The 16,267-nt window shown below is 40.1% G+C and overlaps 1 protein-coding gene across 4 annotated transcripts in view; it reads right to left on the bottom strand.

The window, feature by feature from the left end:
* The window catches only part of LOC124043740 (cell division cycle protein 16 homolog), a 28,452-nt gene extending 18,271 nt beyond the window's left edge, over positions 1 to 10,181 (bottom strand). The window contains exons 1-6 of one of the 4 annotated variants that reach the window (XM_046362656.1): positions 9,923 to 10,181; positions 8,280 to 8,334; positions 8,061 to 8,158; positions 6,112 to 6,150; positions 4,517 to 4,651; positions 3,945 to 4,104 (exon numbers count right to left, since the gene is read on the bottom strand). In XM_046362656.1, coding sequence (XP_046218612.1) covers positions 3,945 to 4,104; positions 4,517 to 4,651; positions 6,112 to 6,150; positions 8,061 to 8,158; positions 8,280 to 8,334; positions 9,923 to 9,925 — 490 coding nt within the window. In that variant the 5' untranslated portion in view covers positions 9,926 to 10,181. Of the gene's footprint in view, positions 1 to 3,944; positions 4,105 to 4,516; positions 4,652 to 6,111; positions 6,151 to 8,060; positions 8,159 to 8,279; positions 8,335 to 9,288; positions 9,455 to 9,864 lie in introns of those variants that run through there. The other 3 variants (XM_046362657.1, XM_046362655.1, XM_046362653.1) reach the window with 3 other exon arrangements.
* Positions 10,182 to 16,267: the final 6,086 nt, after the last annotated feature.

Raw genomic sequence — 16,267 nt, 5'->3', positions numbered from 1 at the left:
TCAAAATAAGGGGTTTGGGGAAAAAAATGTAATACATTTACCCTACAGACACATCTATAAACCGCTAATGGCATAAAACAAAGCAACATACATACCAATATTTCAGGGATGCAAACTGTTAAGGGCCCGAAAAGGGGCACAGAAACACACAAAAAATCTGTATATACATTATCAGAGTGGGGTTGTCACAATACCAACATTTTAGTAACGATGTGATACCAGGCCAAGGCCCATATGGCGGCCCAAGAAGCAAAAAAAAAGTTAGCAATAAAAAAGAAAAAATATATATATAATCACACACAAACGCCCAAAGGTTTTAGAACACCCCCATGTTTTTATTTAAGCAGCTCAAGTCCAATGAATAACCTGAAACGGTACAAAGATAAGCAGTAAACTGTCAGAGGTTAATAAAATAAAAAAAGTTTAGGTTACAGAAAAACAATGTACATTTCAGAGTTACAAAAAAGTCCTTTTCAGGGAACAAATTACAGCTGTTCTGCAGCAATTGAAGTAAATTAAGCCTTGAAAGTTGATGCTAACAATTCCTACCGGTGTCGCAACTTTTGTTGACTACTTACAAAACCTCTGTCTGTTTAAAAGCAGTGTTAGAACAGACTGTGTTCCTACTAGTCGTTGACCGAATATGATTTTTTCAACGCCGATACAGATTATTGGAGGACCAAAAAAGCAGATGCCGATTAATCTGCCAATTTTTTTAATGTATTTGTAATAATGACAATTACAAGAATACTGAATGAACTTTTATTTTAAATTAATATAATACATCAAAAAAATCAATTTAGCCTCAAATAAATAATGAAACATGTTCAATTTTGTTTAAATAATGCAAAAACATAGTGTTGGAGAAGTAAAAGTGTAATATGTGCCATGTAAAAAAGCTAACGTTAAGTTCCTTGCTGAGAACATGAGAACATATGAAAGCTGGTGGTTCCTTTTAAAATGTGTCTTCAATATTCCCAGGTAAGAAGTTTTAGGTTGTAGTTATTATAGGAATATTTCTCTATACGATTTGTATTTCATATACCTTTGGCTATTGGATGTTCTTATAGGCACTTTAGTATTGCAAGTGTAACAGTATAGCTTCCGTCCCTCACCTCGCCACTACCTGGGCTCGAACCAGGAACACATCAACAACAGCCACCCTGGAAGCAGCGTTACCCATGCAGAGGGGAACAACTACTCCAAGTCTCAGAGCAAGTGACATTTGAAGCATTGTGAAGAGCTGCTGGCAAAACGCACGAAAGTGCTGTTTGAATGAGTGCTTACGAGCTTGCTGGTGCCTACCATCGCTCAGTCAGACTGCTCTATCAAATCATACTTAATTATAACACACAGAAATACAAGCCGTAGGTCATTAACATGGGTCGAATCAGGAAACTATAATTTTGAAAACAAAAAGTTTATTCTTTCAGTGAAATACGGAACCGGTCCGTATTTTATCTAACGGATGGCATCCCTAAGTCTAAATATTGCTGTTACATTGCACAACCTTCAATGTCATGTCATAATTACGTAAAATTCTGGCAAACTAGTTCGCAATGAGCCAGGCAGCCCAAACGGTTGCATATACCCTGATTCTGCATGCAATGAACGAAAGAGAAGTGACAATTTCACCTGGTTAATATTGCCTGCTAACCTTTCTTTAAGCTAAATATGCAGGTTTAAAAATATATACTTCCGTGTATTGATTTTAAGAAAGGCATTGATGTTTATGGTTAGGTACACATTGGAGCAACGACAGTCCTTTTTCGCGAATGCACACCACATCGATTATATGCAACGCAGGACACGCTAGATAAACTAGTAATATCATCAACCATGTGTAGTTATAACTAGTGATTATGATTGATTATTGTTTTTTATGAGATAAGTTCAATGCTAGCTAGCAACTTACCTTGGCTTCTTACTACATTCGCGTAACAGGCAGGCTCCTCGTGAGGCAGGTGGTTCGATCATTGGACTAGTTAACTGTAAGGTTACGAGATTGAATCCCTGAGCTGACAAGGTAAAAATCTGTCGTTTTGCCCCTGAACAAGGCAATTAACCCACCGTTCCTAGACAGTCATTGAAAATAAGAATGTGTTCTTAACGGACTTGCGTCGTTAAATAAAGTTGTAAAAAATCTAATTAAAAAAAAGGCAAAATTGGCATCCAAAAATACTGATTTCGGATTGTTATGAAAACTTGAAAATCGGCCCTAATTAAAATCGGCCATTCCGATTAAATCGGTCGACCTCTAGTTACTACATACACCGTCTTAAGCATTATTTGGACAGTATTGTTTGAGATTGAACAACTTGCATGATAGGTGGCTCACAGTGCAACAGCTTCAAGCACAGCTTAACACTGGTCGAAGTAAGCAAATGTATTTACACTTATTTAACTAGACAAGTCGGTTACAGAACCTCTTAAGGATCCACCCCATTTCCCCCAATTTTTTGCTAAAAATGACATACCCGAAATCTAACTACCTATAGCTAAGGCCCTGAAGTAATGATATGCATATTCATGGTACCATTTGAAAGAAAAAACTGAAGTTTGTGGAAATGTGAAAGGAATGTAGGAGAATATAACAATAGATCTGGCAAAAGATAAGAAAAAAACCCACATTATTTTGTATTTTTTTTGTACCATCATCTTTGAAATGCAAGAGAAAGGCCATAATGTATTATTCCAGCCCAGGTGCAATTTAGATTTTGGCTACTAGATGGCAGTATGTGGAACGTTTAAGACTGATCCAATGAACCATTGCATTTCTGTTAATTTGTGTCTCAAGACTGCCCAAATGTTCCTACTTTGTTTATTAATAACTTTTCATGTTCAAAATTGTGCACTCTCCTCAAACAATAGCATGGTATTTGTTCACTGTAATAGCTACTGTAAATTGGACAGTGCAGTTCGATTAAGTAGAATTTAAGCTTTCTGACAATATCAGATATGCCTATGTCCTGGGAAATTCTCTTGTTACTTACAACTTCATGCTAATCGCATTAGCCTACATTTGCTCAACCGTCCCTGGGACGGGACACCAATCTCGAAGAAGTTTTAAGAACAAATTCAACCCCAGCCAAACCCCAACTACGCTGGGCCAATTGTGCAAAGCACTATGGGACTCCAATCACGGCCGATTGTGATACAGCCTGGCATCGAACCAGGGTCTGTAGTTACGCCTCTAGCACTGAGATGCAGTGCCTTAGGGCTCCCGAGTGGCGCAGCTGTCTTAGTCTCAACTGTGAAGAGAAGACTTCGAGCTGCAAGTTTGACAGGTCAAGTGGCAGTAAGGAAGCCATTGCTAAGATGGCAAAATAAGAAAAAGAGGCTTGCCTGGGCCATGAAGCACCGCCAGTGGACTACTGAAGACTGGATGGTCTTCTGGAACAATTAATCAAAATCTTTGGTTCATCATGCAGGGTTTTTGTACGCCATATTGTGGGCGAAAGGATGGTTCCACATGGAGGAGGAAGCGTGGATCCAGAGTCGGTGACTTGCACAGAGTGGGTGGCACATAGAACCAAAATGGCTACCACATCATTTTGCAGCACCATGCAATACCCTCTGGTGTACACCTAGTTGTCAGGGGTTCATCCTACAGCAAGATAATTCACCAAAACATACCTCCAGGCTATGTCAGAACTACCTTAGAAGAAAATAACAAGATGGTAGGCTTCAAATCATGGAATTAGCCAGCACAGTCTCCAGATTTAAACCCCATCAAGCTAGCGTTTTTTTCCCCTGAGAGATCTACACGATTCCAGTGGAGGACCTACATTTTGAGATCAAAACTGCAAATATCTCCAAAAAGTGACAAGTTCGCATCCCTGTACATTACTTCTGATGCACACGTGCACAAAACGTTACTCTTATTTTTTGATTCGACAGTCCCCTTAAGTCTGTTTCTGTTCTAAGTCTTGCTCTGGCCTCACCTTCCTGAGCGGTCAGCATGTGGTGGGACGTTAGAAGGTCGAAGGCTTCAAAGCAGTACACATCCAGTTTCAAGGCCTCTTTGTAGCTGGACGTGGCCAGAGGCCGGTTGTCCATGGCATCATAGATCTTCCCCCGCAACAGGCAGATGGAACTGTTGATCTGAAAAAGAGAGGGAAAGAAAGACGTTAAAGGGACCACAAGGGGTCAGAAACACTAAAGCACCATCAGTCGGAAAACTCGAGAGGACTCGGACATTCAAAAAAAGACCCACACATTAGTTTTTAATGAATATGGCAGGTGATGTGGCTACCGGGTGAATGACAGGACCCCTTTAATAATATGATGGTGAGAATGACAAAAGGACATTATTATAGCCAAAGGGTCTTTGACATGGCAACATGGTATTCAATCTCTGCCTCAGTCACATACAGTACAGTATCTAACTAGTTAACCTGTAATCACAACACCATAAATGTGAAGAGACTGGAAAATCCCATTGAAAGACCACAAACGTGGTATTACAGGGCCACAAAAATACATGGGACCCTATTATGTCAAAGCTGAGACTCACAGAGGCAGGGGTCATCTCCCAGTCTGACTCTTGTATCCTGTTCTCCTCTTTGACACTCCGGTACAGCAGCTTCTTGCTGGTTGGCTCCTCCATGTCCAGGATGTCTAAGGCCTGCTGGAACTCTTTGGCAGCATACTGTACAAACCACAAACAATAGGTTAGTGCTTCCAATGGCACAGCTCAGTTAAGAGTATGGTGTTGGGAAATTTAGGGTTGTGGGTTTTTGTACCTGAATGTAAACAATATTCAAGAGATAAAAAGTGCTTTAAAGTTCACCATTTTGCATACCATGAGACATTAACGGTTGAGATTGATACCATTTAAAAGCTTACAAAACAGGGTTGTGAATCCATTTTCTTTCTTGAATTTTTCTATACATTTTTGATTATCCAAACATGTGTAAAACCCAATGCATGTTGTAGCTTAGATTATTTTACATCTGAGGTTTGTTGTGCCCGCCATCGGTTGAAACATAACATGCTATTGAATACAGGGTGGGGTGTCATGTTTTGGCTGATAAATGTACAACCATTTCAACTTTCAAACGATACCACAAAGACGCTTGGAGGTCCACACAGAGAATGTTGACTTGAATAGGAATCTGTTGTTTTAAATTACTGTTCATTGGAAACCTATTGAAATCATAGAAATAGATAATAGAATAGACATAACCATTTAAGTTGACATTGGACGGAAAGTGGACCGGTGGCCAGAATTTAAAATGTCACTTAAAATGTACATTTTTCTATAAGAGACACAGGAAAGGAATGCGCATTTGGTTGATAGTTAATCCATGAGGTGCTCTTTGATCATGGGATGAAATACTACAGAACAAAGTTGATGCTGCATATTATTTTTTATTCCTGATATGCATAAGCTGTAAAAACAATAAAGGCTTTCTCATTTAGCCACTACATGAGAGTGCCTTGATTACTTCTGGAAGTTTGTTTGCACAAAGGCTTTTCCGGCATTATTTACTATCCAGCATCAACTTATTTTTGTTCTATTCAAGTTCAGTAAAATTGCAGTGATCTGAAGGGATAGTTCCATTCTATTCATTATATTTCTATGATAAAAATAACATCCACTGTTTACATGAGCATGTTGTGTCTCAACCAATGGCGGCACAACATAAAAACCTCAGATGATGTAAAATAGGGTCTAAGCTATAACATACGAGAACAAGAAAAAAAAAATCATAGTTTACGCAATTTTAGATCCTTTGCGGTAATTGTTAAAATACACTTTTTTAATAAATTAGAAAATAGTTAGACAACTGTGTGTAAGGTTTCAAATAATATCAAAGTCTAAATTTTAAATTCTTCAGCAATGAAGACATGTCTCACAATATATGGTGGGGTATGCAAAATGAGTCAACTTTGAACACCTTCATCTTCTAAATGTTTTGGCATACAGGTCCAAGAAGTCACGTTCTGACCACTCATTTCATGGGCAAACATGTTTGAAAAAATATGTTTAAATCAAAAGGGATACTGTAGAAAAGTAATTGAATTTAAGTGGATTGACCCATGGGATCGTGGAGAGTTTGAACAGGTATATTTCATCACAAGAAGTAGCCTAAGATTAATACTCACGTGGCACCTAGCAGCAAGATATTGACAAGCGCCATACAACTGAAATGAAAGATAGATATTAGGAACAAGCTGACTGACAAACAACTTTTCAGATTAGAGGTCGACCGATTGTGATTTTTTTCAACGCTGATACCGATAATTGGAGGACCAAAAGGAAGTACAGTTCCCGCTCAGCCCAGTCAAAACTGTTCGCTGCTCTGGCCCCCCAATGGTGGAACAAACTCCCTCACGACGCCAGGACAGCGGTGTCAATCACCACCTTCCGGAGACACCTGAAACCCCACCTCTTTAAGGAATACCTAGGATAGGATAAGTAATCCTTCTCACCCCCCCTTTAAGATTTAGATGCACTATTGTAAAGTGACTGTTCCACTGGATGTCATAAGGTGAATGCACCAATTTGTAAGTCGTTCTGGATAAGAGCGTCTGCTAAATGACTTAAATGTAAATGCAAAAAACCCTAAATAAGAACAATTGCTTACAATACTGAATTAACACTTATTTTAACTTAATATAATACATCAATAAAATAAATTTAGCCTCAAGTAAATAATGAAACATGTTCAATTTGGTTTAAATAATGCAAAAAAAAAGTGTTGGAGAAGAAAGTAAAAGTTACTTGCTCAGAACATGAGAACATATGAAAGCTGGTGGTTCCTTTTAACATGAGTCTTCAATATTCCCAAGTTTTAGGTTGTAGTTATTATAGGAATTATAGGACTATTTCCCTCTATACCATTTGTATTTCATTAACCTTTCACTAGTGGATGTTCTTATAGGCACTTTAGTATTGTCAGTGTAACAGCATAGCTTCTGTCCCTCTCCTCGCTCCTCCCTGGGCTCGAACCAGCAACACAATGACAACAGCCACCATCGAAGCGGCGTTAACCATGCAGAGCAAGGGGAACAACTACTAGAAGGCTCAGAGCGAGTGCCGTTTGAAACGCTATTAGGGCGCGCTAACTAGCTAGCCATTTCACTTCGGTTACACCAGTCTCATCACGGGAGTTGATAGGCTTGAAGTCATAAACAGCGCAATGCTTGACGCACAACGAAGAGCTGCTGACAAAACGCACTAAAGTGCTGTTCGAATGAATGTTTACGCGCCTGCTTCTGCCTACCACTGCTCAGTCAGATACTTGTATGCTCAGTCAGATTATATGAAACGCAGGACACGCTAGATAATATCTAGTAATATCACCAACCATGTGTAGTTAACTAGTGATTATGATCGATTGTTTTTTATAAGATAAGTTTAATGCTAACTAGCAACTTACCTTGGCTTACTGCATTCGCGTAACAGGCAGTCTCCTTGTGGAGTGCAACGCGAGAGAGGCATGTCGTTATTGCATTGGACTAGTTAACTATAAGGTTGCAAGATTGGAGCGCCCCCGAGCTGACAAGGTGAAAATATGTCGTTCTGCCCCTGAACAAGGCAGTTAACCGACTGTTCCTAGGCCGTTATTGAAAATAAGAATGTGTTCTTAACTGACTTGCCTAGTTAAATAAAGGTATAAAATATAAGTAAAAATAATAATAAATAAATAAAACTTCTTTTTTTTTTTAAGCGCCCAAAAATACCGATTTCCGATTGAAAACTTGAAAATTGGCCCTAATTAATCGGCCATTCCGATTATTCGGTTGACCTGACCTCTAGTTCAGATCACCGAGGACATGCAGCACACCCAGTACAATGCTTCTTCTATCAAAAATATCAGAGGCATACTCTGGATGGCACAAAATAATGAAAGCTACATAGAAGAGTAACGTATAGACTGGACAGACTCATAATGACAAGTCAGAATATGCAGAGTATCCAACATGTCATTAGTCCTTCTGCATGCTAGTGCATGAGGGCCCCTCAGTGAGATGTGTAGAACAGGGAGGCACCCAAACTACCTGCATGCCCCATTGCAACAAATTGGGGGAAGCCAACCAGGAGGTCTTACCTTATCTAGTTTACGTGAGCGGAGGGCATGGGAGGCTCTATGGTACTGAGAGGTGAGGTAAAGGCACTGTGCTAGCCAGTAGATATCCTGGGGGTCTTCTGCAAGGACAGGAAAAAGGCATCACCTCCATTAGATACCCTACCAACTACCATTTTATACTAACTAGCCAGATGAACACAAAACATTTGTTATATCTCATCAATCAGGAAGATCACTCACCATGTGACAGGGATGCAATCTTATCTGCCCAAAATAGAGCACTTTGATACTGTTGCTGCAAAGGAAAGGCAGCATGAAACCAAACATTCTGAATGTGTTTACTACAAGTATGAAACTGACACAGTCAGGGGCTGTCAACACTCACTGATACACGTTAGCTAGCCCTGATATAAATGTGGCTAACCTCCATGCACAAGCAGGGTAGTTAACTAGTTACTAGCTAATTCATAAAAGGTCATGATAATTGACTGATATCTCAGAACAAAACATATTAGATCTCCTAAACCTGTGTTAAGCTCAGACCTTATTTTCAACATTTATCCCAAACCCACATAGGAATAGCAAAACGAACCAGAGGTTACTCATTTCCGTTTTTTAGGACAACACAGATCGAACAATGAGCCGCATAAATCTGAAGCATTCGGTTGGCATTTCCACTCACCACCAAATATGGTGATAGCAGGAAAGCCCAGTGTCTGGCAAATTGGGTGAAAATAGAGCGAGATGGATTTTGTCCAACATTCTGCACATTTTCTCATTGATTAAACATTTGATCTCAGTATAGTTTCCTGTTCTCCAAACTAGAATGTTACAAAGAGTGTGGACTACGTTTTGCAGACTTTACCAAAAAAATGTTTAAATTGCGTTGTTTAGGAGTACTATGGCGAATTGAGTTATTGCACACCCTCGCTTGGCGGTCCTTAAAGGAAATAGGCACATAAAATGTTAGAAAGCGCCAGTAGGACCTCGCTATGATCAATTTACCCCCGTTGGAAACCCAGGTAAATATTGGGTTACTTTTTCTTCCTTTTTTCATCGACAAGTTCTATTTACATTATGCTATCGCAAATATAACCTTATAACCATTCTGAACAGTACCTAGCCCATTTACTTAGCTTAGCAGGAGCAATACATTTTTCCAATCTGACAGCGGTAACCTAATTTTGCTATCTAACGTTAGCTACCTCGATTCTTATCAAGACCTAGTCTAGGTAGCTACATTTCTTACTTGATCAATGTAGTGTCGTACACGTTTTCGAAGTCTGTCGAGATTCATTGTAATTGTCCGAATGCTTTTTACAAATCAAAGCGTATCATTATCATGTGAAAATGTACTCCCTAGTAGTAGCTAGCTACGCGGCTTCTTCTGCAGCAGTAGTGTCACTTAAACTCCGCAAGGAAACTCGGGTCTTTGATTAAGGGTTCCGATCATTTCACAGAAAATAAAATGCTATGAATAGTTTATTTAATTGCGACGGAGAACATTTGACAACAGTTAATTACATGATATAGCCAATTAGTGTATTTATATTTGTAGAAAATGAGGCGAAACCCTTTTATCTGTATTATAACTTCAGGTAAAGAAAATGTTCACCCACTTGTAATGTTATATTGTTTTTTTGTGCATCTCTGAGTGATGTTCTATCGAAGGTATGAGTTAAATAGATATACAGTAAAATCACATTTAAAGTGCTCAGGATGTAAAGGAAATTAAAACTTTTTTTTAAATTACTTTTTCCTGACAAATATAAGTGCAGTCTTTTTTTCAGCATAACACCTGTTAATATGAATTCAAGTTGTAAACCTTTTCAAACTAACTTCTTCAAGCATTAACCAGACAATCGGTATGTTTCTCAATTCACCATGTAACAATTCACTCCGCTCCACGTTCAGCGATGATGCTGTCCAAAATCAAGAAGTTTGTTGGTGATTATTGAAGCCATTCCCGATTTGCCCTCCAGGGTTCGGCAATTACCCATTAGCTGAAGAGGTCAGTCATGGTTAGGGCAAATTGGTTACCAGCTTGTTAGTCGCGGTTCTCTTTTCATGCCTGTAACTTCGGATGCCCGCGTTTTCATGTTTCATGTATCGACCTTATAGAATGTGAAAACATGGTACATTAGATATAACAAAGTCAAACATTAATCTTAACTTATAATAACTGCAATAGCAGTTTTTTTTTTAAATGGTTGTTTGGGTCCTGGATGCTGATTGGTTGATAGTAGGGAGTTATAGCGCCACAATCCCCATATATTCCGTGGGTAATGCCTGTTAACAATTAAATTAAGTTTATCAATTTGCAGCCAGTGTCCCACAGCCCACGCAGTCAATGTATAAAGTTAATATCCCCTGGAAAAAAAAGGTGTCTAGAAAATTTCTTCCACATGCTACCAGCCTAGCATTTGGTATGGTACTACAGCAGCGGTTAATATAAACCTTGCTGTGTGCCTATCCAACCTATGCAAATGTAACAGTACTCTTCTGGCGTTGTGTACAATCAGTCATCGACACGGAACTCTAATATGTAGCACCAGTCATGTAGCTTTAGTCGCTGTTTTGGTGCTTGTTGTTGATAAAAGGATATGTAGAAGGATGAGCCGGTTAAGGATCGATTCAGACAAGGTGGTAAAATTGTACTACAAGCGACAGTTTATTCAGAGTGAGAATATCTGGTACACGTAAATACGGGCCCCTCTGTTAGCTCATCAGAGACTAGCAAAAAGGAACCTTGCTAACAGTGAGTACAAGCTTCATATACACAACAGAAAGTAGGTTGATTTCTAGGAGATCGGATCTTCGGATTGGATCAGGCTGGGGTGTAGTCGTCCGGCATTGGCTCTGTTGTCTGTCCTTCATCGTAGAATCCTGCCATGCCTGTTCTTGGTCGTCACACCATGTTCAGCTGAAAAGGAGATCTGGTGTGTGCGCTATCTTCAGTCACACAATGTTCGGCTGGGAGGGAGATTATGTGTGTGTGCTTATGTCTGCAAGTCAAGGCTGTGTCTCTTCCTCCCAATGTGTGGGTGTATGTCTTATCTGTGTGTCCTCGGCAGTTAGTGTGTGTATGTGTGTGTGTGTGTGGGAGCTATCCTGTAGGGGACCCAACATGCTTTACTGTGAAAATACGTTGCTATGTGTTGTCTCAGTTATAACAATGCAATAGCAGTAATGTCACCTACATAAGAATTAGCAGTCCTCTACAAATCCCTCTCTTCACGTCTCCCCAGAGACGTGACACAACCTAACTAGATTCTGATACAAAAGAAAACTTTTCCCAAAGGGGCTTTGAAATAAGGCACGGTATTAAACAGAAATATATATATATGTATTACCATCATGTTCCCCATTCAATCCCACTATGTACTAAATTGGCTACCAGCCACCTAGGAACTTACAACTCTCATTTAACAGAGCGGAGAACAGCTCAAAATAAAAGTAAAATGATTGTCCACATAAGCCAACTTTTTCCAGCAGGAAAAAGTTGTGATTCCCTCTCTTCACATCTCCTAAGAGATGTGATATAGTCCAGGTGCATTACTCCAAGCAAAAACGAAAACATAATCCAAAAAGGAAAAATAGCCTAAACTAAGTAAGTCTATACGGAAATGGCCCACAAAGACCGCAATGCCCCCTCTTCCCATCCCAGATGGGACACGACATACAATGGAGAAGCTTAATCAATAAAAGCAACTGGATCCCCCTCTTCCTACTCGGGCCTTAGATATAACTCTAGTAGTGAGTGAGCGAAATACATGGAATGCAGCAGCAGCCGCACAACACTAAAATGGCTGCAAAAACTGAAAGATGGGTCTCATGCTCCATACCGTTATCTCGCACCTGGCTCCTGTTATCTAACAAAAGACCGCTTGTTCTCGCAACCCCACGCTCTGAATGTGCCCTCCCTTCTGTATTTTTCCAGCATGAGAAAGTTCCATGGCCCTGATACTTTTAACAATGTTTCAAATCAGCTAGGTAGCATAACACATACATACCTCCACACAAGGCAACAGCAGATAATATTCAATCTTATATATGGTAATGGCTATAATGTAAAATAACCCCAAGGGTGTGAACACAAATTCAGCAATGAATCATATAACAGTTACAAAGTTTAAACTACCTTCATGTCAAAAGAGAACAGCTCATTCAAAAACTGAACAAAAGAAAATAGTGTGAAATTTAAGTCCCCCTTTTGACACCCGCTAGGGTGTCACTCATTATCCTTTATTTCAGCAGTCATAGCATTTCATGAAAATAATAAAAAGTTTATTATTAATAACAAGTGATATATGCCTTTGTTGTATGCTTTTGTTTCCCCCTTTTGTCACCCGCAAGGGTGTCACTTATCAAAAACAGGATAAAACTTTATTGTTATTGACATGTAAGATGTAGGATAAAACTTTGGTCATGGAAAACAGAGTAAAGAATTATTAGAAACCATCTGGTCCTCTCAGCTACTCCTATCCTGTACCAGGTGGGCTCCTTGCCACCCAGGGACTCCAAACCTTCACAACAGGGAGAACAAACATACTGGAAAGAAAACCTATCATAAAAATGTATAACAAGGAACTGTGGTGGTGTAAAATCATTCTACTACCTCACCAACAGCATACCATGTGTCATCCTCAGTCAGTCCCATCCTCCCTGAAGCCTTCATCACATCTGTAACAGACTTCTTAAAACACGGTATGATGCAAGCAGCACATCAATAACAAATAATACAAGAATTAGGGTCAGAAATCCAGTAACCATCATACCAGTGTACTTACCAAACCAGGCCAAGAGAACAGACTCCTCCACCCCCTCTGTGGACCTCATCTTAGCAGATAGTCCCCCTGACTGGCAAGAAGCATATTCAAAGCAAGTCTATTCTGTCTGGAAACCCCAAATGTGGCCTCAAGCTGTTCAGACATACCAGTGAGTGCATCACGGGAGTAATTCACCAAACGCTGTTGATTATAGTAGATATAATTAATCCATGCAGTCTGTCTAGCATCCACTATGGCTGGACCCATAATAGGTAGTAAGTGCCAGAGTCCATCATTCCTACCCAAGGCCTGAAACTCATGAGGAACCCCCACTGGCACTCCCAACAGGTTGGTGTGTATGTCAACTACATCCTCTGTCCATGGAGCACTACATCTATGTCTCCCATGGGATGGAATGTTTTCAGGTCCCCTGGTTACAGAACTCAGCAGCTGTTCAGCAGCAACATCAACAATGGTCAGTGGAATTATCACTGGTCAGACCACACGTATCTTGCCATTCTCCTCTAAGATGGGTCTCAGCACTCTTTTTGGCTCCACACATCCACCTCACATCAGCCAGACCACTAGTTTGGTTTAGGCCTGTAACTGGCCAAGTGGAATTAATGGTTATGTTACTACTGCAATCAGCTTCAGGCAATCTCCCATAATCAAAACCAGTCCCAGTTCCTAATTGATCAATAGCAGAATAGTCTCTAACATTAATTACCTGAATGGTATTTTTAACACAGTGGTGGTAGAGGAGTGTGTCCGGTTACCTCTGGTCTTGGCAGTACCTTAATAGAAAACACACCCATCATGTCTGTCCTCGTCCTTTGTAGTCCGAGGGTGTGAGTGCCTGCATCAGAGAGCCTAATATTTTTTATGGTTAGTAGGATTTCATCACCTTTACAAAGTTCAATATTGCTCCCAGGTTTCCCCATATCATGGAAAACCTATCTACCTTTGTGGGACCCTCTATGCTATAAGGATACCCTCTTCTCCAATCCTAGAACAGTCCGAAGTCGGTTATCATGTAATCTCTACTCTAACTTCCTGTCTACCCAGATCTAGGGATCTCTTATGTTCATTTTGGAACAAAATACACATCACTTAGCCAGAGCCAGACACATCCTCACTTCTATGGACAAAAACAGGGGTGATAGGACAGGTAGGGTTTACTTCATTCGAGAGTTAGCCCCCGGAATTCTGTTAATTCCAGTTCTTCTCCCGAACTCTGTTTATTGTCCGACAGTGAAAAAGTGTCTTACCCTTCCGCCGTGCGATATGAATCTGGGTAGCTCTTTCAGCTAGCTATCACCAGGGGTCTTCTATGGTCCCCAAGCCTCTGGGACTGGATTGAGTGACTTCACCTGTAGTTCACCTGTAATGCATAAAATCCTGGACATACAGGCTAGGTTAACAAACATTTTCTCATATGTTTTATCTGATTATATCTTTAACTTCTATGACCAATTGTTAGCTTACATTTTTTAAATTATTAGTTTCTTATCCAATAGTCCCTATCCTAGACCACAATTTACCCATCCCCCTTTTGATACCTGGCTTTGCCCAGGTATCAACCTTACCTACTCTAAATAATGACTTAGGTAAGATTAGTATAGTATCCTTATGTTCTGACATCATCATGAAGGAGCGCCCCCTACATTTTCTACATGTCCAACTCTCCCCCCTGTCTCCACTCAGCAACTGCTATCTTTGCCTATCCTGCCCCCCCCTTTTCCAAAAACCTCTCCTCTCTTCTCTCCAACTTTCAAGGTCTCTGCAGTGCGGGGGAGGGCCCCTCCGTCTGCCTTTTCCCCCAGCTGTAAAATACCATGTCTCTGGGAACGTGGAAATCCCCTTAACCCAAACGTTTACTACAAAAACAAAACCTAATAATTATGATAATCCCCTCAAACTCAAATAATTTGTCTCGGTGTTTCATGTTTTATTCGTGTTTCTCCAAATTGTCTCCCCAAAAATACTTCTTAAATCCCCAGCCATTAGACACACACACAACTGTGTTAAATGTGCACTGTCCCTTTAACATAAAAACCTCAGCCTGCAATCCCCTCTGCAGGCCTTTCATTGTTCCCCATAATGAATACAGATTCTAATGTTAGTCTACCTTAACCTCCTGTTTAATTTCAGTGGTTTTATCTGAACAATCAAACCAAAATCAATAACCGGGAAGAACTTGTGTAAACTAATTAAAAGAACAAAATAAATCTACCTTATTTCTCATCACTTGGTTAGAACACCACTCCCGTCTTACATCGACCACACCCGTCGCCCCGTACCTAGTGTATATCTTATCTATTACTCAGTGGCTCAATTAATGTTTATCGTAAGTATGTTCAGATGTTGATTATGTAATTCCACAATATTAGTATAGTTCAAACCTCATAATATAACTCTACACACAGAATTTTACGTTAATAGAGTTTAACACCTTTTCCAACAGTCATGCACACCCCCCAATATTCTATGATATAACTCTCATCAGCAAGCCTGCGACTTTTTCAACATTCTCACCGGTACCAGCTCCAAATGAAATGCCTAATGTACCACACTCGCTTGGTCCCCGACCTCATTCATACCGATATTAGTCCCCGACTGAATATCAAACGTATTTCATGCACACGATTTGAGTCTCACAAATCTTCATTTACGCCAGTAAACTTCAATTTACACCAGACACACACAAATCTTCATTCTCCCCAGCAAGCAGACCAGTAGGAGATGCAATAGCCCCACCTTCTGTCCATACTCTGTACAGCTTCTCACCCAGTCTCCTCCACTCCTTGCCCTCTCTGCCTTTATTTAAATCTAGAGTGGACTTCAGCGTTCTCAACACCTTTTCCATTTCCAACGATATTCCATGTACACTACAATACTGCCAACAACCCATGCCTTTACTGAAACCCAAGTGATACCCTTTCCCTACGGCTAAATCGGCCTCAAGTCCGAGTATTCAATTTAAATATCCGTCATTCACACTTGGCCCTGCCTAATACATCACGTTCGCATCATATGACTTTCTATTCGCACTTTGGCGATCACTCGTTGCTCACCACTCATACATGTAGTCCCAGACTATCCATTCAAGCTTTGGTGGCCACCCGTTACCCATCATTCATACATGTGGTAAGTGTTCTCTGTTACCACCTACCAACCAGGCATACTAGTACATCCCATACACAATGCACCATTAAGTATGGTTGATCAATAATAAAATTGCAGTTGCCAATGGAGATATTACTTTCTCAACTATTTTCCAATCTCACACATCATAATAGTTTAAATTTAGTAACTTACATCAAACAGGTGTCTCACAAAACTAAATTTGTATAACTCCAATGTGCAGAACTTTAGTTTTCCACAACAGGTGTCTGCTTACCCTTTTTAGTTGACCGGTCAGGATTTGTGAGACACACCGTCCGACGACAGTACTGGCCA

This window comes from Oncorhynchus gorbuscha, linkage group LG09 (genome assembly GCF_021184085.1).
Source record: "Oncorhynchus gorbuscha isolate QuinsamMale2020 ecotype Even-year linkage group LG09, OgorEven_v1.0, whole genome shotgun sequence".
Taxonomy (NCBI): Eukaryota; Metazoa; Chordata; class Actinopteri; order Salmoniformes; family Salmonidae; genus Oncorhynchus; species Oncorhynchus gorbuscha.
The sequence above is the reverse complement of the archived record's forward strand: the minus strand, read 5'-3'. Positions and strand labels throughout refer to the sequence as shown.